Below are 22341 nucleotides of genomic sequence, written 5' to 3' on the forward strand. Positions count from 1 at the left end.
ACCCCACATGGTGAGACGGCTCCTCATGGACTGGTCTGTGGCTAGTTACACCGGGAGTGTAGTTGCCAATCTGGGACCAAGCCACCATTCTAAGCCACTCAACGCCAAGTCACCAGCCTGGGTCCTGACTGCAGCTCAGTATAGACCATCACACCCTGGGTTCCAGAGGGCAGAGATCCCGTCTGTCCCCTACCCCCCACCACCGAACAGCTTGCCTGTGCAAGCCAGACAGCTCTGGGATCTAACGGTGCCTGCTTCTGCAGAAGATGAGTCTGACGGGCAAGGAAACAATGGATGCCCCCACATCCCGGCCCGGAGTGGACATCTGGGACATTAATCAGCACAATATTCTTCTTTTTCCTTCTTCCCCACTTTAAATAACATAAAGGTGAAATTGGGGTTCAGTTTAAAAATCAAGGCACAGACTGGGGTGGTAGTACAGAGGGTAGGGTGTTTGCCTTGCACACTGCAGACCTGGGTTCCATCCCCAGCATCCCATATGGTCCCCCAAGCACCACCAGGAGTAATTTCTGAATGCAGAGCCAGGAGTAACCCCTAAGCATCACTGTATGTGACTCAAAAAGCAAAAATAAATAAATAAAAACCAAGGCAAATAACAAAGCTCTAAGCAAGCCAAAGGATCCTTAAAAATTAATAGAAATCAAGGCAAGGAAAAAAAATCACTAGTAATGTTCAGTATTTGGGTCATTGAAATTTTAGTTAATTTAGCCAGTGCCTTATTTCGTCCAGGATAGTAAGAACAATCTAGTTTGGTGACCCTTGGCCTTTGCACACCTGCAGGCCAGGATCTGCCCTGCTCACCAAATCAAGGTGGCAGACCAGTGGCTTTCTCCCTTTCTACACCCACAGAATTTGGTACCAGTCTGTGGAGTGGTGGTTGAAGCGTGCTGGTTGAACTGATCAAGTGCAGGGCTTGGTTCCTGCCAAGCACCTGGAGCTGCTGTTGCCCCAAGTTAAGTGAGTCCCTGCTGCTACTACCGTGAGGATGGAAGAGTCCAGCCTCTAAAAGGTGAGAGATTTGGGGCCGAAGAAATAGTCCAGTCGGGAGGGCACTTTCCTTGCACGTGGCCGACCAGGGTTAAATCCCCAGAATCCTCTGTGGTCCCCTAAGCAGAGGCAGGAGTATGTCCTGAGCAAAGCCAAGTGTGGCTCAAAAACAAAACAAAACAAAAAATGGAAATGAGGGACCTGAGCAATAGTACAGTGGGGAGGGCATTTGCCTTGCATGCAGCCCACTCAGGTTCGATCCCTAGCATCCCATATGGTCTCCTGAGCACTGCCAGGAGGCATTGCTGAGTGCAGAGCCAGAAATAATTACTGAGTATTGTCAGGGATGGCCCAAAGAAAAGCCAAAAACAAATAAAAATTAATTTGAATTAAAAATTAAAATAAAGATATAACGAAAGGGCAGAGAGCATGAAGGCTGTCTCATCTGTGCTGCTGTCACAGCGTGGAGGGACCCCTGGCCGGGGACACCATGAAGAGCTGAAAGGGGAAGGGAGCAGGTGGGGGCACCACCACATGGCAGTTGACGATCTACTTACCCCCGCCACAGGCTTGGAAGAAGAAGAGCTTGGGCTTCCCTCCCAAGCTGGGGCAGCCAGCTCCGTTGAAGATGTTCACGATTCTCTCCACAGACAAAGAACACCCATCTGTACCGTAGACAGCCCCCGGGAACTGGCGGTGGCTAGCCTAGGAGATGGAGAGTCCCGGTTACAAAACCCAGGGGCCGGGGCCGGGAGAAAGAGCTTAGTGGCTGAGAACGCCTGCTCTACCCACAAGTGGTCACAGGCACCACACCCACGGGGCCCTGCCTGTACCCAGCATAGTGACCCACACAGCTCTGCCATCTGAATCCTCCAGCTCTGCCCAGGGCTGCCAACCCAAGAGCTGCCCATGATTCCCGACCACACGACAGCCGGGTGCGTGCAAGCATGATTGAGGGGCACCACAGAAACCTGTGAGCCCAAGGCAGCCAGGAGAGCCTCACCGCAGCCTGATGACATGGTGGGTCCAGCGAGCAACCCGGCCTCCCCAGAGATGGCAAACAACACCAATAATGAAGGGGGGAGAGAGAGCAGGGGGACTTAAAAGTCAACAACAGGACCGGAGCAATATTACAGTGGAGAGAGAGTTTCCTTGGCACTCGACTGACATGGGTTCTATCTCCGGCATCCCATACGGTTCCCTGAGCACTACCAGGAGTAATTCCTGAATGCAGAGCCAGGAGGAACCCCTGAGCATCGCCGAATATGACCCCAAAAGACAAAAAAAAATAATAACAATAAATAAATAAAAAATCAACAACAAAGGGGGGCTGGAGCAATAGCACAGCAGGTAGGGCATTTGCCTTGCACGCGGCCGACCCAGGTTTGATTCCCAACATCCCATATGGTCCCCCAAACACCGCCAGGAGTGATTCTTGAATACAAAGCCAGAAGTAACCCCTGAGCATCGCTGGGTGTGACCCAAAAGGCAAAAAAAAAAAATCAACAACAAGGACAGAGAGGGCTGGAGCGATAGCACAGCGGGTAGGGCATTTGCCTTGCACGCAGCCAACATGGCCGACCCGAGTTCGATTCCTCCGCCCCTCTCGGAGAGCCCGGCAAGCTACCGAGAGTATTTGATATGCCAGACACAGTAACAACAAAGTCTCCAATGGAGACATTACTGGGCCCGCTCGAGCAAATCGATGATCAACGGGAGGGCCTTTACTTTACTTTACTTTACTTTAAGGACAGAGAGGGCATGACAGGCAGGGCGCTTTGCCATGCTCACGGCCAACTCAAGTTTGATTCCTGGCATCACATACGGTCCCCCAAGAATGGTCAGGAGGTGACCCCTGAGCACAAAGCCAGGAGTGACCCCTGAGATCAGCTGGGTGTGACTCAAAACAATAAAACAAACATGAAAACCATCAACAAGTCGGGGTAGGAGTCCAAAGGACTTTTGTGGGGCTTTGTGGGGGGCCTGAAGCAAGAAGCCTATGTGGGCAGAAAAGGGTGAGGGGGTGGTCTGCATTAACCCTGTTTGGGTCTCAGCTTGCACAAGCCTCCAGGCTGAGGGAGATGTATAGCCAGTAGGGCTTCCTCAGTGGCTGCCAAAGAGCGGCTCCTAGACTAGCAGCAGCAGCAGGAACTGAGAACTTACAAAACGTGCAAATTCCTCACTTCCCCACCCCAGAGACCTCCTAAATCAGGGATCTGGAGATGGGGGACCAGCAAGCTCCTCCTTCGCGTGCCTGGTGCAGCAAAACACTGAGAACACACTGCTCAAACTCAGAGCTCCCTAAAGTGCGGGAAAATCATGGTGTGTGTGTGTGGGGGGGAGAACTGGATAAATGGAAGGGGGAGAGTTAGAAGCTGAGGTGCAGGTAGAAGGCACTTTGATCACTTAAAGAAGGTAGATTCCAGGCGGGTGGGGCAGGGGCAACTCTGAGTCTTTTTTTTTTTTCTGGAAGGATGTTAGGAAGAATGAGTGCAGGCACCTCTGTAGACACTTGATGATTTGGGGATCCTGTTCGGGGTCAGGTTCTGAATGGAAGATTCTGGGGTGGGGTCTGAGTCTTGATTTTCCCACCAGACAGGAGTGGCCTGTGCTGCCTGTCCAGGACACAGTTGCAGTCCCTGCCCTGTGACCATGCAGAGCTGCACTCTTGGAGGGTACTGTCTGGATGCCCGGGCCTTGGTGGCTAGAAACCCACTTCCGGTGTGCGAACTGCCAGTATGAAAGGTACTGCACAAGCCACGGGGCGTTCCAGTCCCTTCAGTGGGTTGCTTCAACCTGCCTAAGCCCTCAATTTAAAAGATGAGGGAACTGTGGGCAAGAGAGATAGCACAGTGGGTCGGGATAAATGTCTTGAACACAGCAAACTTGGGTTCGATTCCCTGCATCCCATATGGTCCCCTGAGCTGCACCAGCAACAATTCCTGAGTGCAGAGCCAGGAGTAACCCCTGAGCATCACCCGGTACGACCCCAAAACTGGAAGAAGAAAAACAAAAAGATGGGGAAACTGAGGCACACAAAGGGAGAGGGACTTGAGGACCACATCACAGCCTATGAATGACCATGCCCTCTGTGGGTGCCAGGGCCTGCACCTGCAGTCAGCAGTCAGCGGCCAGGACCAACATGGGAGCTTGGAGTACTGGCCTGCTCTGAGCAGTTTGGCTGCCTCTACTTCTCCCGGCTGGCTCCTTTCAGGAACACCATCCTGCCCAAGTAGCAGCCAACTCCCCAGAAGACCAGATGGCCCCTGAGAAAACAATTGGAGGTGGACAGGGGGCTCCTCCAACAAAGCCCTGTGTTCATCCGCAGGAAGCAGCAGAGTCCCGCCCACCCTGCCAGGTACCACCCAGGCCCCAGACCGCTTACCTGGCAGCCGTGAGAGAGGATAGCCACCACGCAGCAGTCCAGAGCACGGTGATCACGCTGCGCCAGCTCCATCAACGCCTGCTCCATTTTCTGCAGATGAAATAGAATATGGACGGGTCAGGCCCCCACCCTCAATCGGCCCCAGACAGTGCAGCTTCCCTGCTCCCAGGGCCAGCATAGACTTCAGGATAGTCAATAGTGATCATAATTGTCCTTTTCTTTCCTGGAGGGTGGGGGCACACCCAAGCAGGGCTCAGGGGCCAAGCCACACACTGTGGAACCAAGTGTGTGGGCTTAGAGGTGCAGGGCTCAGGCCAGGGGTGCAGTGCTGCTACCCATTGGAGAACTGGGGGCCACCGGGACTTCTGCCGCAATACTCAGGGGGCCGCGGGGCCTTGAGTATTGAGCAGGAGAGCCATGCACTCCTTTGAGCTCCCTTCCCTGCCCAACTGCGACCATCTTTGGGGCAAAGGTGCCAAGCTCCAGCATAGTGCACTGAGCCCCATAACGACCCTCTGAGGCGAGCACTACTCTTATTGTCTATAGCCCAGCTTCTTAAACTGTGAGGGGACCCTTGGATGTCACCGCAGTGAAACATTTGTGATAGGAGTGATAGTACAGCAGAGAGGGCATTTGTCTTGGATGCAGTGAACCCAGGTTTGATCCTCGGCATCCCATATGGTCTCCTGAGCACCACCAGGAGTCATTCCTGAGTGCAGAGCCAGGATAACCCCTGAGCATCGCTGGGTGTGACCCAAAAAGCAAAGAAAAAAATATATATTTGTAGTCAGTCAGGGCCGGAGCAATAGTACAGGAGGTAAGGCACCTGCCTTGCACATAGCCCAGTTGGGTTTGATCCCCAGCATCCCATATGCTCCTCCGAGCCAAACAGGAATGATACCTGAGTACAGAACCAGGAATAACCCCTGAGCACTGCCAGGTGTGGTTAAGAAAGAAAAATTGTTGGGGGCTGAGAAACACCAGTTCCCAGTGCAGAATTCACCGGCGGGAGCAGCCAGCTTCAAAATACAGCACCCAGGGGCCAAAGTGATAGTACAGTGTATGGGGTATTTGCCGTGTACACCGCAGACCTGCATTTAATCCCTGGCACCACATATGGTCCTCTGGGTCTTGCCAGGAGTGATCCCTATGCATAGATCCCAGACTAAAAGAAAAAGATTTGTACAGCGGGTACAGCACTTACCTCGCATGCACGTGCAATCAATCCCCAGCATCCCATATGGTCCCCGAGACACAACTAGGAATAATTCCTTAGTTGCAGGGCTAGTAATTACCCCTGAACATCACCAGGTATGGGATCCCTCCCCCCACAAACAAAGATATATTTGTTGTCAGTAAATGCTTGGTTCCTTTATCTATTTATAGCCTAAAGGTTATAACTTAATTTCTTGAATGAAAAGGGGTTCCAAGTGGCAAAAAAAGATTCAAGAGCCCTTTTTGGGGAGGACTCAGGAGTCCCCAGGGGCAGAGGGCGAGCCAGTCTTCCCCCTGAGCTCTCGGAGGTTGAACTTGAACCTGAGAACCACGCAACCCATTGGCTCCCACGCTTCCAAACACCTGAGGGCTTATCTTGGGGCTGCGCTTTGCTCCCAGGATCGCTGACAGGACACTGCCCCCACTCCCCCACCCACCGCCACTCTCCCAGGATGGGGTCGGGAGGGTACTGGGAGTGGAGGGCAAATCCTGGTTGACGGGTGGGGGAGGGGCAGGTCAGACCTTGGCTGTGAGGTCACACTTCACGTCCACTTGGAAATGCAGCCAGTTGAAGCGTCTGCGTAGCTTCTCACAGTCGATGTTGGAGCCAGAGCGGGGCTTGAGCCGGGACTCGGTGCGGAAGTTCACGTTGTTGATGATGAGGCAGTGGCCACATGGGTCTGCATTCAGGACGTAGACCTGTGAGAGCACAGAGGCCCAGAATCCCAGGCTCACTCTGCACTCCAGAGACAACTAAAATTTCTTGGCTTGCAGCTGAGCTCCTGCAGAGACAAGGCCTATCTCGAAGCCCTCTGCGGGGTGGGGCAGAGGCAGCAGATTGCAAGCCAGACCGGGCTAAGCACGAATTGTGCAGTGTAGAAATAGCTCAGCCTGCGCCGAAACACCAGCCCCCGGTGTGGTATTCACCCGCCGCCCAAGCGGCCACTTGCAAAATACAGCGCTCAGAGGCCAAGGCCTCAGTACAGTGGGGTAGGGTGTTTGCCTTGCATGCCGCCCACCAGGGTTCAATCCCTGGCACCCCCATAGGGTTCTCCAAGCTGTGTCAGGAGTGATCCCTGAGCACAGAGCCAGGAGTGAGCCCTGAGCACCACAAGGTGTGGCCAAAAAAGCATCCAGAGACTTTCACCCCAGAGGACCTTCCAGGTCATCAGATGAGGCGCGCTCTCTCTGGAACGCCTGGGAGCTATGTGTATTCCGTTGTCACATTCACATCCAGGCCTCGCACAGAGCATCTGTTTCCCTGCTAACTTTCCCTGCAGCCTCTGCTTCATGGTACTTCACACTACACCCATAGGCCAGCATTTCACTGTAACAAGCCTCTGTGAGACCGAGTGACCTGCTCCCTGCTGTCTCAGTTCAGACCCCAGGGCTGGCACACCTTGGCACTTAGGGGCTGTCACTGAGAGTGAGCATCTCAGCCCGCTGATTCTGAGGCCCACCTCCATGGGGCCTGACCCTGAATCTGGACATGGAAAAGGAAGGGTGGGGCCAAAGCCTCCAGCAAGAGTCAGGCAGCTACTGAGCCTGGGACTCGGCATAGCTGCAGGGAAGGACATGGGAAGTGGAGAGCGGAAGGGGCTGAAGTTCACACATCTGCCCCAAGTAGCAGGAAACTCACCAAATTGGCATCTCCCCTTGATTTCTCAGGCACACCTGGGGAGAGAGAGAAATATATAAATGTCAGGAGTGGGGGATAAGAGCTCAAAAGGGGGGACAGGAAAGAATGTACAGCAGGTAACGCTCTTTCTTGCCTTATATACAGCCAACCTGAGTTTGACCCCTGGCACCATGTACAGTCCTCCAAGCTCCTCCAGGAATGAGCCCAGAGTCAGGAGTAAGACCCGAGCACTGCCAGGTGTTGATCCCCAACTCAAAAAAAAAGAAAAGAAAAAGAACTCAGAGGCCAGAGCAATAGTACAGCAGGTAGGGAGCTTGCCTTGCACATGGCCAACCTGGGTTCAATCCCTAGCATCCCATATGGTTCTTCCCCTTGAGCCCACCAAGAATGATTCCTGAGTGCAGAGCCAGGAATAACCCCTGAGCACTGCCTATGGAAGCCCCAAACAAAATCTCAAAAGGATGAAGCATAAACATTGCATGCCTGAGGTCCTGGGTTCAGTGTCGGCACCACTAGAACCCCAATACCCTGTAGCACTTCATTGCAGGGTTCAATTATTGCCAGAAGGTGCCTCCCTGCTTCCCTGGGGCCCTGGCATGACAGGGGAGCACTGTAGCACTGTCCTGTAGCACTGTCCTCCCGTTGTTCATCGATTTGCCCGAGCGGGTCCAGTAACGTCTCCATTGTGAGACTTCTTATTACATGTTTGGCATATTTAATATATCACGGGGAGCTTGCCAGGCTTTGCCATGCGGGTGAGATACTCTCAGTAGCTTGCCAGGCTCTCCGAGAGGGGCAGAGGAATGGAACCCGGGTCAGCCGGGCCGGCCGCGTGCAAGGCAAATGCCCTACCACTGTGCTATCGCTCCAGCCCATGACAGGGGAGGCCCCTACATATATATTAAAAAGAAGAAGAAGTAGAAGAATATTGCCAGGGATGTGGTTCAATGGTAGAGCATATGCCTTGCATGTGTAAGGCCATAGTTCAATCCTCAGTAGCTACACACACACACACACACACACACACACACACAAAGAGCTTTTCAGTGGACTCTAGGAACACATTGCTACTAAATAAGGTCGTTTAGTCAGCAAGCTAAAAACAGACAAAACTATTCTAATTGGATAAGGGGTCAGCCAAGAAAACAAAGCAAAATGCTAACTGATATGGGCATTTGCTGGACCTCTGATTTTTCTTTTCCTTCCCCTCCTCTTCCTTTCGCTGCTGTTGCTCCAGCTGAGTGCTGAGCTCTGAGTAAATGAGCAGGTGCACACACGCACACATACATACATGCACATCAGGGTCCGACAGAGATGTGGCAAGAGGCTCTGTGAGGGAGGATTACTCCATAGCTTAGAGGCCAGCCGGGTATTCTAGGGGAAAGGGCAGTTCAGATAGAAAAGGGAACACCAAATGGAGGGTGTTTGGAGGATCCTCCCAGGAGGGGAGATGCAGGTTGAAAGTAGACTGGACTGAACGTGTTCACCACTCAATGCCTCTTTTGCTGATCACAACACCCAAAAGGAGAGAGAGAACAAAAGGGAATGCCCTGCCACAGTGGCAAGGGGGGATGGGGGGATGGGGGGGATGGGGGGGAGGGATATTATCCTGGTGGTGGAAAATGGGCACTGGTGGAGGAATGGGTATTTGATCATGTTATGACCAAAATCCAAGCACAAAAATTTGTAAATCTACAACTGTACCTCATGGTGTTTCACTAATAATAATAATAAAAAAAAAAGAGGCTCTGTGAGGACAGCTCTCATAAAACCATGAGCAAGAGCTCAGGAAGACTGCATTACTATGCAGCTAAGAGGCACAGCCACATTGAAGAACTGTTTGGAACTTACTAATAAAATCAAACACATACCTACCCTCCCATGGGAATTCTATTCCCAGGTAAATAACCAAGAGACATCAGCGGGGGGTTGGGGTGGGGGGGATCAACCATGAACAGTCACTGGACCATACTCATAATGGCTTCCCCATTAAAACAACCCAAATGTCTTTCAACAAGCTAACGAATGAATAAACTGCAATCCTGCCATACCAGGCAACACCACACAGACTACAACAGGAACAGAATACTTCTGACATGCCATGCCTAGATATCCTCAAAAATGTCTCGCCAAGAGAAAAAGCCCAAAGAGTCTCGGCAGTGTGAATCTGTCTATAGGAAATTCTAGACCAAGTAAGTGTCAGGGAAATTCCAGAGAGTAGCTGCTTCCTCTCAAAGGATGCCATGGGGCTGGCACACACCACATGCTCAGGAAATATTTATGGAAGCTATAAACAAGAAGGTGGTTCTAAAGAGTTTTCATTTCAATTAGCTAGAAGTCAACTGGCCCCCAGCTTGTAAGATTGTGGGAACAGTTTTCTTTGAAAGTAAGACTTTTATTTAGAAAGGCTGAAATAACTGTAGGCTAATTTGAATTGTGAGGCTGAACCCCCAAAAAGCGACTTGAAAGCTCCTTTTGATGTCTTCCAGGAACTAGACATTTATTACTCATGCCTTGTTCTTTCTTCAAACCACAAACTCAATCCAGTTGGATTTCCCCCCTCTCCCCCCATCATCCTTGGGCTCCAGCTAAGTGCTGAGCTCTCAGTAAATGAGTAGGTGCCAGCAGCAGTGCCCTTCACCAGGAAGCTTTTCAGTGAACTCTAGGAACACATCGCTTCTAAATAAGGTCGTTTAGTCAGCAAGCTAAAAACAGACAAAACTATTCTCATTGGTTAATGGGTCAGTCAAGAAAAACAAAGCAAATGCTAACTGCTAGGGGCATTTGCTGTACCCCTGGTTTTTCTTTTCCTTTTTCCCCTCCTCTTCCTTTTCACTGCTGTTGCTGTACCATTGTGGAGAAGTCCAGGATCACTTGGTGGTACTCACACACCACTTGGTGGCAGTGAGGCATCACATACACTGTGGTACTGGAATCACAATAGCAGTACCAGCAAGATCATACTCAGTAATGGGGTGGGTACCAGAGGCTAGACTCAAGGTCTCACACCTGCAAGCAGGCCTATCAGCTTGGGTCGTCTTTGTTTCTCCTTTTTTTAGCTAAAAAGAACAGTGACCCCCTCCAGGATATGTTGGTTCATGATCCCACACCATATGTCCATCATTGCTCAGAGTGGGGTTGGAGCCATCTTTTCAATGACTTCAGAACCACACCAAAAAAGTGTTCATGCCCCATTTCCCCCCCACTTTACTTAAACACCGTGGTTTACAAAGTTGTTCATGAAGATTTGTTACAGGCATTCAATATTCCGATACCAGTCTCACCACCACTGTCACCTTTCCTCCTCCATTGTCTTCATTTTCCCAACCACCCCTCAAGCCTGCCCCCATAGCAGGCCCACAATAATTTGTTTTATATTGTTAGTTACCATTAAATGGCTAAAAGAAGGATTTTTAAAAATATTTCCATAAAAACAAATTAGTGAAAAGTGTTATATCTCACCCTGGGGACATTAGGTCCTTGTCTGAGGTTTTACTGAGCTGTTGTTGCAAGTTAATGTGTTAATGTTTTTGTTAGTCAACATTGGTTGGCTTCTGTGTTTCATCACCACCCCCACATATAGTCCCTTCAACATGGCTAGTAGTGATACCTGAGTACCACCAAATGTGACCCAAAAACCAAATATATGTATATTTGGTGTGTATATCACTTGTATCATTTCACTTGTCATCTCGTTGTTCATTGATTTGCTCAAGCAGGCACCAGTAACATCTCCATTCGTCCCTGTCTCATGCTAACGTAACCCAATGGCATACTGGGGGCTCTTTCGGGGTCAGGGGAATGAGACCCATTATTGTTACTGTTGGTGTGTATATATGCTTCAAAAATCCCACTTATGTATACATTTGCACAAGGAAATAAGGATCTCAAAGAGATATCTATACCCTACATTGTCTATAACACTACTCATAAGCAAAACATGGAAATACCATGTCTACTAATGGATGAACAGATATTGAAAAAAACCCATATAATATATAATAAAATATGATCCAATCACAAGAAAGGAAACACTGATTACTATTATTTGCCCCTCCGATGTAAGATCCTACAGGGTAAAACTACTGCTATAAACAGGAAATAAAATAACTTACAAAAGAACAGGAAGCATCAAGTCAAGGCTTTTAAATGACTCAAGCAGACATTTTCCTGAACTGGACCAGATAACAAGACTTGAACTTTGTACTGTGTTCTCCTCCTTCGAGTAGTACAGCAATGAATGCTATGAACAATGCCAAAACCAGTTCTCCTCTCTCTCTCTCTCTCTCTCTCTCTTTCTCTCTCTCTCTTTTCTCTATTGTCTCTCTCTCCTCTCTCTCCCTCCCTCCCCACTCCCTTCTTTCTCTTTCCAATGCAGTGGCATTCCCAGGTTGGTTTTTGAGGAATCACTCCCGGCAAGATGCAGTGCCAGGTATTGAACCCGAGCCTCCTGAAGAAGAGAGCATCTTCTCCAGCCAGTTGAGCCATCTCTCTGGCCGTCCGGATCCATTTTCTTCCTTAGACCCTTATCATGTTGGTTTCTCTGCTTTAATGGGTTAACTTAAACATAAATATTCAGCACAGAAGACAAACACCACTTTTTGCCCATCACGTGGGGGGAAAATTAGTACATTCATTGTTAGCAAGAGTAAAGTTTAGTAAAGAGTAAAATGTAAAGCACATTCAATGCAAGTGCACTAGGTCTGTGAGCGATCTCCCGGTTGACCTTGTATTCTTTGAGGGAGGAAATGCCACCACTGAATTTTCAAAAGGCCTTCAAGATTTCCCCACCCAGAAAGACAACAACAAAATTAAAAGTTCTGGGGGCCAGAATTATAGCACAGTGGAAAGGATGCAGCCCACACGCAGCCTACCTGGGTTTGATCCCCAGCACCCCCGCTGACTCCCCGAGATTGCCAGATGTCACCCATGAGCAGAGCCAGAATTTAAAATTTAAATTTAAAATTCTAAATCTTGGGCCAGAGCAATATCACAGCGAATAGGTCTCTTGCCTTGTAGGTGAACAACCCAGATTCAATTTCTGGCACCCCAAACTGTCCTCTGAGCCTGCCAGGAATAATCCCCAAGCACAGAGCCAGGAGGAAGCCCTGGGCACAGCCTGGAGTGACCCCAAATAGAAAATAAAATAAAATAATTTTAAAATTCTGAATCTCTGTCACTGATCTATGGCTCAGAGAATGTGTCTTGCATATGTGAGACTCTGGGTTTGATCCTTGACAGTGAAGATTTAAAAAAAGGGGGGGGGGGGGCAAAAACTTGTATGTGATCAACTCTAGGTTCATATCCCACCACCCCTTCTGGTCCCTGGAGCCCCACTGGGAGTGGTCCCTGAATGCAGAGTCAGGAGTAAGTCCCGAGCACTGCTGGTGTGGCCCCAAAACAAGAAGAACAACAAAAAAACCCTGCTGACTCAGCCAGCCTGCCTGCACTCAGCAACACTGACCAAAGACTACCCTTTATGCCCACCTATCACTGAGTCACTCTCTCAGTACTCACGAGCATCACCGATTCCTCTAGGACCAACGTTCACTGGCCTGAGCACCTCAGACTTGAAGTTAATAGGTGCAAGCACACGAGGCCCAGGGTCCAGGGGTCGGATGGTCTCAAGATTCCTCACTGATGACTGGCGGATGGTTCTCAAGGAGGCAGCCAGATTGTTCTGGCCTGTGTCTTCCAGGCAGGAGATGAACAAAGGAAGGGCCTGACTCCCTCGGGTCTCCAGATCTGTGATCAGCTGTCTAGCTTGATCACGCCGAGAACCTGCCCGCTGTTTCAAAAGAAAGACATGATACTGTTACCCACACATTAGTATGGTTCACCTCATCCCTCCATCCCCCTATATAGCCTAAGTTAAAAAATAAAACTCAGATAGGATGACACGTCACTGAGATGCCTCCAGACTCTGTACCAGACTGTCTAATCCAGGGCAACCCAGAGGAGTGCGCGTGAGTTCCCTTCCCCTCCCCTCGCCTCCCCTCCCCACCCCTCCCCTCCCCACCCCAACAGAGCCCCAGCAGCCAAAAATCTCCAGAACTCAATCGCTGCCATGCTCACAGCCACTCCCCACAGGCTCGGATGAGGCTTACCCATGAATGAATGTGCTGTATAACCATATTTTAAATTTTAGAATTCCTGGAGTGTGTGACCATGTTCGTGGACACACAATATCTCATACTTTAGACTATTGATGTATCAAGAGTAGCACATCACATCTGATGCCGTTTAAAGTAGAAGGCAACCACCAGACCCTGTTCCAGGCTGTTTCATTCGGGGCAACCCAGAGTGGGGCAGGTGAGTTCCCCTCCCTGTCCCAAGGAACCAGTCCCAGCAGCTGAAATACTCCAGAATTCAACCATTGCCATGCTCACGGCCTCTTTCCACATGCTCAGGCTGAGCCTCACCCATGAGTGAACCTATTCCTGGGCCACATGGCCGCAAATGCGGCCACATGACACCTCATATCTCACACCACTCATATTCCATGAGTAGCATACCACATCTGATGGGGTTTAAAGTAGAAGACAACCAATATTAGAGGGAAATATACATTTACAGATATATATATGTACACAAGGCTCAATGTTTAACAACATGTTACTAAGCTCTTATAGAAGTTTAACGGCCCTTGGGTGAAATACAACAATCTTCACACCCTTTCCTCTAAGGTAACTTTTTTGGATCATTTTCAGCATTTTATTCATAACAAACAATACAAAATAAATTATTTCAGTTCTGCTTTGGGGCAGGGGTTAGTGTTCAGGATGGAAACATCTGAAATATGGTGGTGGGAAGGTATAATGGTGGTGGAATAGGTGCTCGAATATTAAATGTCATCAAATATTATACGGCAAAACCTGGCAAGCTCCCCGTAATGTATTCAATATGCCAAACACGGTAACAACAAGTCTCACAATGGAGACGTTACTGGCCCGCTCGAGCAAATCGATGAACAACGAGAGGACAGTGCTACAGTGCTACAAATAGTATGAACTACTTGATAAAAATGCACTGTAGCACTGTCCCCCCATTGTTCATCGATTTGCTCAAGCAGGCACCAGTAACATCTCACAACAATTTGTGAGACTTGTTGTTACTGTCTTTGGCGTATCAAATACGTCACGGGTAGCTTGCCAGGCTTTACCATGAGGGCAGGATACTCTCAGTAGCTTGCCAGGCTCTCCGAGAGGGGCAGAGGAATTGAACCCAGGTTGGCCATGTGCAAGGCAAATGTTTTACCCGCTGTACTATAGCTCGAGCCCTTATAAAAATAAAATAAAATAAATTTTTAAATAAAATAAAATAAAGTAGAAGGCAACCAATCTCAGGGGGGAAATACACACACACATACACACAACACACACAAGGCTCAGCCTTTAACAACATATTAGCATCTCTTATAGAATGGCTTAATGGCTCCAGGGTGAAATACAACAATCTTCACACACTTTCCTCTGAGGAAACTTTTTTGGATCATTTTCAGCAGATTATTAATATTAAGCAATACAAAATAAATGACTTTGGTTCTGTTTTGGAAGCAAGGTTTGGGGTTTGGAGTGGAACAATTCGAAATATGGTGGTGGGAAAGTGTAATGGTGGGATTGGTGCTTGAATATTCACGAATCATGACCATCCTGTTATTCGTCGATTGCCTCGAGCAGGCCCCAGTAACGTCTCCTTCATCCTAGCCCTGAGATTTTTAAGAAAGTGCTATATTCAAGGCTCTTTAGGAGAATGAGACCCATCATTGTTACTGGTATTTGGCATATTGGGTACGCCAGAGGGAGTTTGCCAGACTCTGCCATGTAATTAAATTAAATATTAAATGTCATCAAATATTACACGGCAAAGCCTGGGAAGCTCCCCGTAATGTATTCAATATGCCAAACACAGTAACAACAAGTCTCGCAATGAAGACGTTACTGGCCCGCTAGAGCAAATCGATGAACAACGGGAGGACAGTGCTACAGTGCTACAAACAAAAAGGTCTCATTTGTTGGACTTCAGTCCACCCCTAAACCCAGAATCAACATGGACAATAGATTGTGACACTGTGGGAATGGTTAAAGTTAACAGGTATAGGGGTGCTAGAGCTTGTTACTGAGACAGTGAACGGGGGGAATAGGGAGAGGATATTGGTTATCCATGGGTTACCCTTTTAAAACCAGCATCAGGCAAGTTTATCAGGATTCACAGCAATGAGACACCAACCTATCCTCAAGTATCTTATCAAAGTGCTACCCAAAGGGGCCAGAGTGATAGCACAACAAATAAAGCATTTGCCTTGTATGCAGCTGACCTAGGTTCAGTCCCCAGCATCCCATATGGTCCCCTAAGTCCTCCAGTGTGATCCTGAGTACAGAGCTAGAAATAAGCAAATAAGTCCAGATCACAACTGGATATAGCAAAAATTAAACAAAATAACAACAACAAGAAGAAAAACAACAAAACCAAACTAAACAATCCAAGAGACCTTCCCATGATGATGAAGTTTCATTTGGTGGGGTTGACAGGGAAGATAACTGGTGGTGCTAGGTGTTATTCCCAGCAGTGATGGGAGGTGGGGGACAGGGCAGGGGTGGGGGGCATGGGGAGATGGATGTGTTATGTGGTAACAGGGATCCAACCCAAGGCTCCAGTATACAAAGCCTGTGCTCCAGCCCTTTAAGTTATCTCTCCAGTACAGAAATATTCCTTTCCTTATTGCCAGTGTCCATTATGTGGCTATCAATCATGTGTGACTACCCAGTACTGGGGTAAACAATTGAGGAAGTGAATTCTTACAGTGCTTAATTTTAATTACCATAGATTTAGTTATCCCCTGTGGCTAATGGGTATCATGTTGATCAGCAAACACCTATAATGTCACTATGAAGATCATTTTAATGAGTGAAACAGTTACATGATGACTTCTCTGCAAGTAGATGATGGTGTCTTGATTTCTCTCCACACTGAACACTCATAGGAAGCTGGACCTTGTGTTAAACATATCATGTCATGGGGCTGGAGAGAGAGCACAGCGGGCAGGGTGTTTGCCTTGCATGCAGCTGACCCGGGTTCGATTCCCAGTATCCCATATGGTCCCCTGAGCACTGCCAGGAGTAACTCCTGAGTGCAGGAGTAACCCCTGTGCATTGCCAGGTGTAACCCAAAAAGCAAAAAAAAAAAATCATGTCATTTAAGCCCCCTCAAGAACCTTACGGGGCTAAGTGATGATTATTACCTCTTTCCAGATAAGGGTAACTGAGTCACAGAAAGGCGTTTTGACTTAGTCATATGAAACAAGGTCAGGCTGAGGGCTCAAATCCACCTAGTTCCAGATGGTTTTATTACCTTATAATAGTCATATGTTTACCAGGCAAGATAGCAGTCAACTGCTCATAAACATTCTTTGAAAATAGTGAATTTGGGTGGTTGCTAACATTTGAAATCAATGGATCTGAAAATTTTAAATATCAATTTTTTTATCTTTTAAAAATTTCAGAGTTCAATTTAATCCCTGGCACTGCATACGGTTCACTGAATATCCCTACAATTAATCCCTGAGTACAGAACTGGAATAAGCCCTGAGCACTTCCAGGTATGACACCAAGATCCAAAACAACAAAAAAATTCAAATGCGAATGATAGGGCAACACCAGTCAGCATTCCTGCCTGGGTACAACCATACACAGCTGGAGTTACGAGGCAAAGAGTGCCTTCTCTAGTGCCCACTCATTGGGCCTCCAACAGGCATTTGAGCTGTTAAAGCCTCTGTGAATGTTCCCTGCAGATAGAGGCATTTCCAGTCTTATGTGGCCACACAGCAGTTACTCAGAGTTCTTCTCTGATTAATACTCCTCGGTAAAGAGGAGTTTCCTTTCTTTACTTTTAGCTAAACAATCCAAGAGACTTTCCCATGATGATGAAGTTTCATTTGGTGGGGTTGACAGGGAACTGGGTGGTACACAAACTGGATATTAAGCCTGTGTTGAGCGCTCTCTCTCTTTCTCTCTCTCTCTCTCTCTCTCTCTCTCTCTCTCTCTCTCTCTCTCTCTCTCTCTCTCTCTCTCTCCATCCCTCCAGCAGATGTTTGGGGACCATGAAGTGTCAGGATCAAATCCTGGCTCCTGCATATAAAAGGATGAGCACTAGCCGTTGGCACCATCTCTCTGACCCTACATAAAAGTATTTAAAGAAAAAAAAAATTTTTTAAGTATTTAAAGAGAACTTCAAATAATGTATTTAATTCTCTCACTACTAGGCATCTCCAAAAGCCCTTAACAAACCTACACCTAATGCAGGAAACTGGGGCCAGGAAGATGGCTCAATGGGCCATATAGCAAACATGCTATATGCATACATACTTTGCTTGCAGGAACCATGGCGCAAACCCATATGTTCCCCCCAACACGACAAAAAAAAAAAAAGCACCGAGCCCAAAGTAGCCCCCACCACCCAAAACAAAAACAATAACAAGACACAGGGGGCTGGTCAAAACACAGAGAGCACAGCGCGTCACCATACACTGACTCAGGCTCTTCCTCTGGACAGGACAAGCTTTAACCCCGTTATCTCGTTTAACCCTGGAGATACAAGAGTTGTCACCATTTCAAGACCGTGAAACAGACTTAAATTAAGTGATTTTCCCAAGAACACCGCGTCGGTGGGTTTAACGCTCTAGGGAAAACGGGGTACCCACGCAAATGGTTACCCAAAGAGGGAATGATGGGTGGCCCGTGGGGGAAGGGTGGGGCACAGGAGAGCAGAAGCTCCGCTGCAGGGTCCTGCTGCGACCTCAGCAGCCCTCTCTGCACCACTTCATTGTCCCCATCCATGACACCTCGTTTGCGCTGCGCGCGGGAAGCTGGGGTGTGCCCCGCTGAGCTGGATGGGTTGGGGGGCGCACCTGGATTTCCTCGATCATGTCGGGGGTGAAGAGCTCCTGGTTCAGCAGATGGTCCCAGAGCGAATCTACTTGCAGTTCACTAACCAACTGTACCCGGCACCGCCGGAGGGTCTGCCGATCTGCTTCGTCCATCGCGGACTCAAGACAGCGGCGCTGGCAGCCGACCACTGCTTCCGGGCCTGAAGTCCTAGGGCCCCGCCCGGGCCTCCGGACCCGCCCCGGGGCCGGCCCCCGCGTTGCGCCCCGCCTCCGCAGCCACCCGCGCCCCCAGGCCCCGCCCCTGGGCGGGGTCACCGAGCCAATTCCCACCCGAATTGCCGCATCCGCACCTACGCCCCGCCCCCTAGTCACGCTCATTTCCCCGCCCCGTCCGTGACACGCCCCCTTCCCCGCCCCCGCGACAGGCCCACTTTCGCCTAGGAGTCTCGCCCGCCCCCAAGCACACTCCACTTATCTTAACTGAGCGGGAGAAACGCTGTAGTGGTTAAGGTACTTCCTTGAGCACCGATGGGTGTGACCTGAATACACCCTGTCCCCTCAAATTGTCTACCCCTCAACCCTACTAGTAGGAACAGCAGTGCATGCATGCTGTCTTGGTCCATTCTGCATCTAGTACCCCAATCCCCAGTAAGACAGTAAATGTTACGTTCATGTACCCCATCCTGCCTTCTCAAGAATGTCATCCAGCCAAGCCCAGCTTGTAAGATTTTGTTTGTTTGCTTGTTTGGGGGCCCACACCTGGTGGTGCTCAGGACTTACTCATGGCTCTGCACTCAGGGGATTCGGAGGAATCATATGTGACGGGGATCAAATCCACGTCACTGTGTGCAAGGAAAGTGCCCTACCCACTATACTATCTCTCTAGCTCCACAAGATCTTTCGATCCCTCTTTCTTCACTGCAATTCTATCACCTCCTACAAAGTGGGAGTGAAGGGGGGAGAGACCTCACAGAAGTCTTGTCTTCCAAACCCCCAGTTTATACAGTTCATTTCCATGTTTAAAAAACATCAATCCTGGCAGTCGGAGCAATAGTATAGCCGGTAGGACATTTATTTGCCTTGTACATGCTGATCAGGGTTGATACCCCGCAATCCATATGGTCCCTGGAGAACTACCAGGAGTAATTCCTGAGTTCAGAGTCAGGAGTAGCCCCTGAGCATCGCTGGGTGTCACCCAAAAAGTACTGCACTGTAGCACTGTCCTCCCGTTGATCATTGATTTGCTCGAGCGGGCACCAGTAATGTCTCCATTGTGAGACTTATTGTTACTGTTTTTGGCATATCAACTATGTCACAGGTAGCTTGCCAGGTTTTGCTGTTCGGGCGGGATACCCTTGATAGCTTGCCGGGATTTCTGAAAGGGGTGGAGGAATCGAACCCGGGTCGGCCGTGTGCAAGGCAAACGCCCTACCCACTGTGTGATAGCTCCAGCCCACCCAAAAAGCAAAAGAAAAAATTATGTACGTATATCGATCCTGTATATTAAACATTTGCCACCACTTCACACTGCATTTTTTCACTTAGCCCTTACTACAATCCTACTAGAAAACAATATTCTGTTCCTCTATCTTGCAGATGGGAGGCTAAGAGTCAAAGAAATGGACACCATTCTAGGAATCAGAGGAAGCAGTAAGTGGCAGAGGAAGGCCAAATTTAAACCAGAATCTGACTCTAAGTTCATCTTGGAAAATATTCTCTTGAGCAGCAAAGTTTTTACCCCATTTTTAACTGAATACAAGTATTCACTGTCATATCCTGTCATGCACAAAAAGCAAGACTATACAGGTAAAGAAAACAAACAAAAAAGCCTGACATTAGAGGACCAGAGAGATAGCTCAAAGGCTAGATCTCATGTTTTGCATACTGAATTGTGATTCCAACCTCAGAACAATGCACTGCCCCAGATTCGGGGAACCAAATGACAGCACCAAACTGGAAATAGCCCCCAGCATCTCAAGCAACAAAAACTGCCTTGCAGTTAGGAGCTTACATTCTATTGCAGGAAGACACAATAAACAACATAACTAGTGAGAGATCAAGGCAAGGATGTTTTTTAAAAAATAAGATTAAATAGCAACAGGAATGGGGAGGGGGTATAAGATCTCTTTATATCCCAAGGAACCTATCTCAGTGAAAGTCTACATTGTCCGGAATTGTTTTAACTGAATCACCATGAGCTATAGTTACAAAGTTGTTTATGACTGAGTTTCAGTTTCAGTGCTCAACTAAACATTCAGACTGAATGTTCCAACACTCATCCGCTTCACCAGTGTTTCATTTCCCACCCAATGTCCCCAGTTTCCCTCCAACCCACACAGCCGGACTCAATGAAAGACATTTGTTCTCTCTCTCTCTCTCTCTCTCTCTCTCTCTCTCTCTCTCTCTCTCTCTCTCTCTCTCTCTCTCTCTTTCTCTGTATGTGTGTGTGGCTTGCAATACTGTTACTGTGTTTCTGAAAGGGTATCATCTACATCACTTTACCTCCTTTCAGCATCCAATTTGTATCCACAGTGATAATTTCCAACTCTCATTGTCATAAGAGCATAAAGGTCCCTTCTCTAACTGCACTCCTCCTCCCCCTTTGTACCATGAACCTATCCTTGTGGCCCTGGTTTCTACTGTGAAAGTCTACTTGATTGACCTGTGACTTTCGTACACTATACTTCCCTTTCAGGAACAAAAGATAGGAACTAACACACTCTAGGACGTAACTTGCTTTTTGCTAAGTAGGACTGGTAAACCCTGGATTCTGGGCTGTGGACAGGGAAGTCCCTGTCCCTCTTCTGGGCCTCAGTATCCTATTCGTTTATGGAGGAGCTAGACTAGGAAGGATCCCTAAGGTCTCTTCCAACTCTGACGCTCTAAGATTCTATGAATAGGGTTAAAGAGAACAGGGACCAGAGATTGCTTCCCCATCCTAGCAACTGTTGTTAGACGAGGGGCATCTCTGACCGAGTGTAAACGCCTCCTTGGATCTGGGAGGTCTTTCCCACATCCCATCATGCAATGCGACTTTGCCTCGCTAGGAGGCACGCTTTGGCCTCTTTGGTCACGACTCTCCTTTTGGATCCAGCCACAGAGCGCGCCTCGTTGCTATAGCAACTGTGTCTGGTCCACGCGCCGACGGTACGCTGGAAGGGACAAAATAGATTCGCGAAGTCGAGGCCCTCGACCTGTGACGTTCGCGCCTTCGGTGCGCTGGCCCTTTAAGTATCACGTGACTGTTCTCCGGCTCCTTCCCTCCTATTTCTCCTCCCCAGGCCCTGACGATCCCTGGTGTGGACCGGAGACTCCAGGCTCAGCGGACTCACTGGAGCACGGACTCTGCAGTCACCGGTTAGGCCGGTGCCCTTCCTTGGTAACTCCTTCCTGGCGTGACGCGCGGAGCCACCGAGGTGGCGGGGCCGGGCTGCCTTAAAGATCTGTCAATTCCTCTGCGTTCCGGGTTCCCCCTGGGCCCTGGAGGAACCTGGAGCCATTGGGCCAGGCCCAGGGCTCTCGGGGGCCGGAGAGCTGTGACCTCCGGCGGGAGCTCGAGGCGGGGTGCTCAGACGTAGAGAGTGTGGCCCTGGGAGCGACCGCCTGGTCCAGGGGACTCTGTGGGCTGTAGCCTACCTGTTGGACTGGATTCTGCTGGCCCCGAGGCCAGCAGGGTCAGCGAAAACGCTTCACTGGCCCCCGCCTTTGCGCCCGCCTGCGGAAAGCGACTGGCGCGCTGGAACCAGGCAGTGCTTGCCCTGCGTGGTCGAGAGAACGTTTGATCACCGAGTGCCAGGTATCGATTGTTGACCGGCGCCCAGCAAATCCTTGCGTACGCCGGACTCCCGAGATCCTTGCAAGGTGCTCTCATTCGCCCCAGTTTGTGGATAGTTAGGTGGAAGCTCGGCACGTTTCAGTAACTGGTCCAAGGTCGCCTGCAGTGGAGGGCGATGCCCAGTCTCTGCCTGATTCCAGCGCCCGTCGTCGCTATGTCACTCTGAGCGCGCTCCCCGTATTGGCAGGGCCGATGTGAGTTGCCCTCATAAGGAGAAAGTTGGTTGGTTGAGGCTCCTGTTCCAGTCCTCCAGCGAGTCTAAACGTTGACCATGAGAGTCGCTGGTTTTAAAGGACTCCCCCCCCCCCACCTTAGACCCACTTAGGCAGCATTTAGACTTCCCTTGTCAAAGCCCGCTGCTACAGCTCAGCGCC

At 49.2% G+C, this 22341-nt stretch overlaps 2 protein-coding genes across 4 annotated transcripts in view; one reads left to right on the top strand and one right to left on the bottom strand.

The window, feature by feature from the left end:
• The window catches only part of CASP9 (caspase 9), a 30379-nt gene extending 11991 nt beyond the window's left edge, over positions 1-18388 (bottom strand). The window contains exons 1-6 of the mRNA XM_056123337.1: positions 18154-18388; positions 12765-13035; positions 7248-7282; positions 6131-6307; positions 4394-4483; positions 1566-1713 (exon numbers count right to left, since the gene is read on the bottom strand). Of these exons, the coding sequence (XP_055979312.1) occupies positions 1566-1713; positions 4394-4483; positions 6131-6307; positions 7248-7282; positions 12765-13035; positions 18154-18285 (853 nt within the window). The 5' untranslated portion in view covers positions 18286-18388. The remainder of the gene's footprint in view (positions 1-1565; positions 1714-4393; positions 4484-6130; positions 6308-7247; positions 7283-12764; positions 13036-18153) is intronic.
• A 2999-nt stretch (positions 18389-21387) lies between these two features.
• The window catches only part of DNAJC16 (DnaJ heat shock protein family (Hsp40) member C16), a 46182-nt gene continuing 45228 nt past the window's right edge, over positions 21388-22341 (top strand). The window contains exon 1 of one of the 3 annotated variants that reach the window (XM_056123045.1): positions 21388-21511. The gene's annotated coding sequence lies outside the window, so the exon portion shown is untranslated. Of the gene's footprint in view, positions 21994-22341 lie in introns of all 3 variants that reach the window. The other 2 variants (XM_056123044.1, XM_056123043.1) reach the window with 2 other exon arrangements.

This window comes from Sorex fumeus, unplaced genomic scaffold, assembly GCF_029834395.1.
Source record: "Sorex fumeus unplaced genomic scaffold, SorFum_2.1 ptg000047l, whole genome shotgun sequence".
Classification (NCBI taxonomy): Eukaryota; Metazoa; Chordata; class Mammalia; order Eulipotyphla; family Soricidae; genus Sorex; species Sorex fumeus.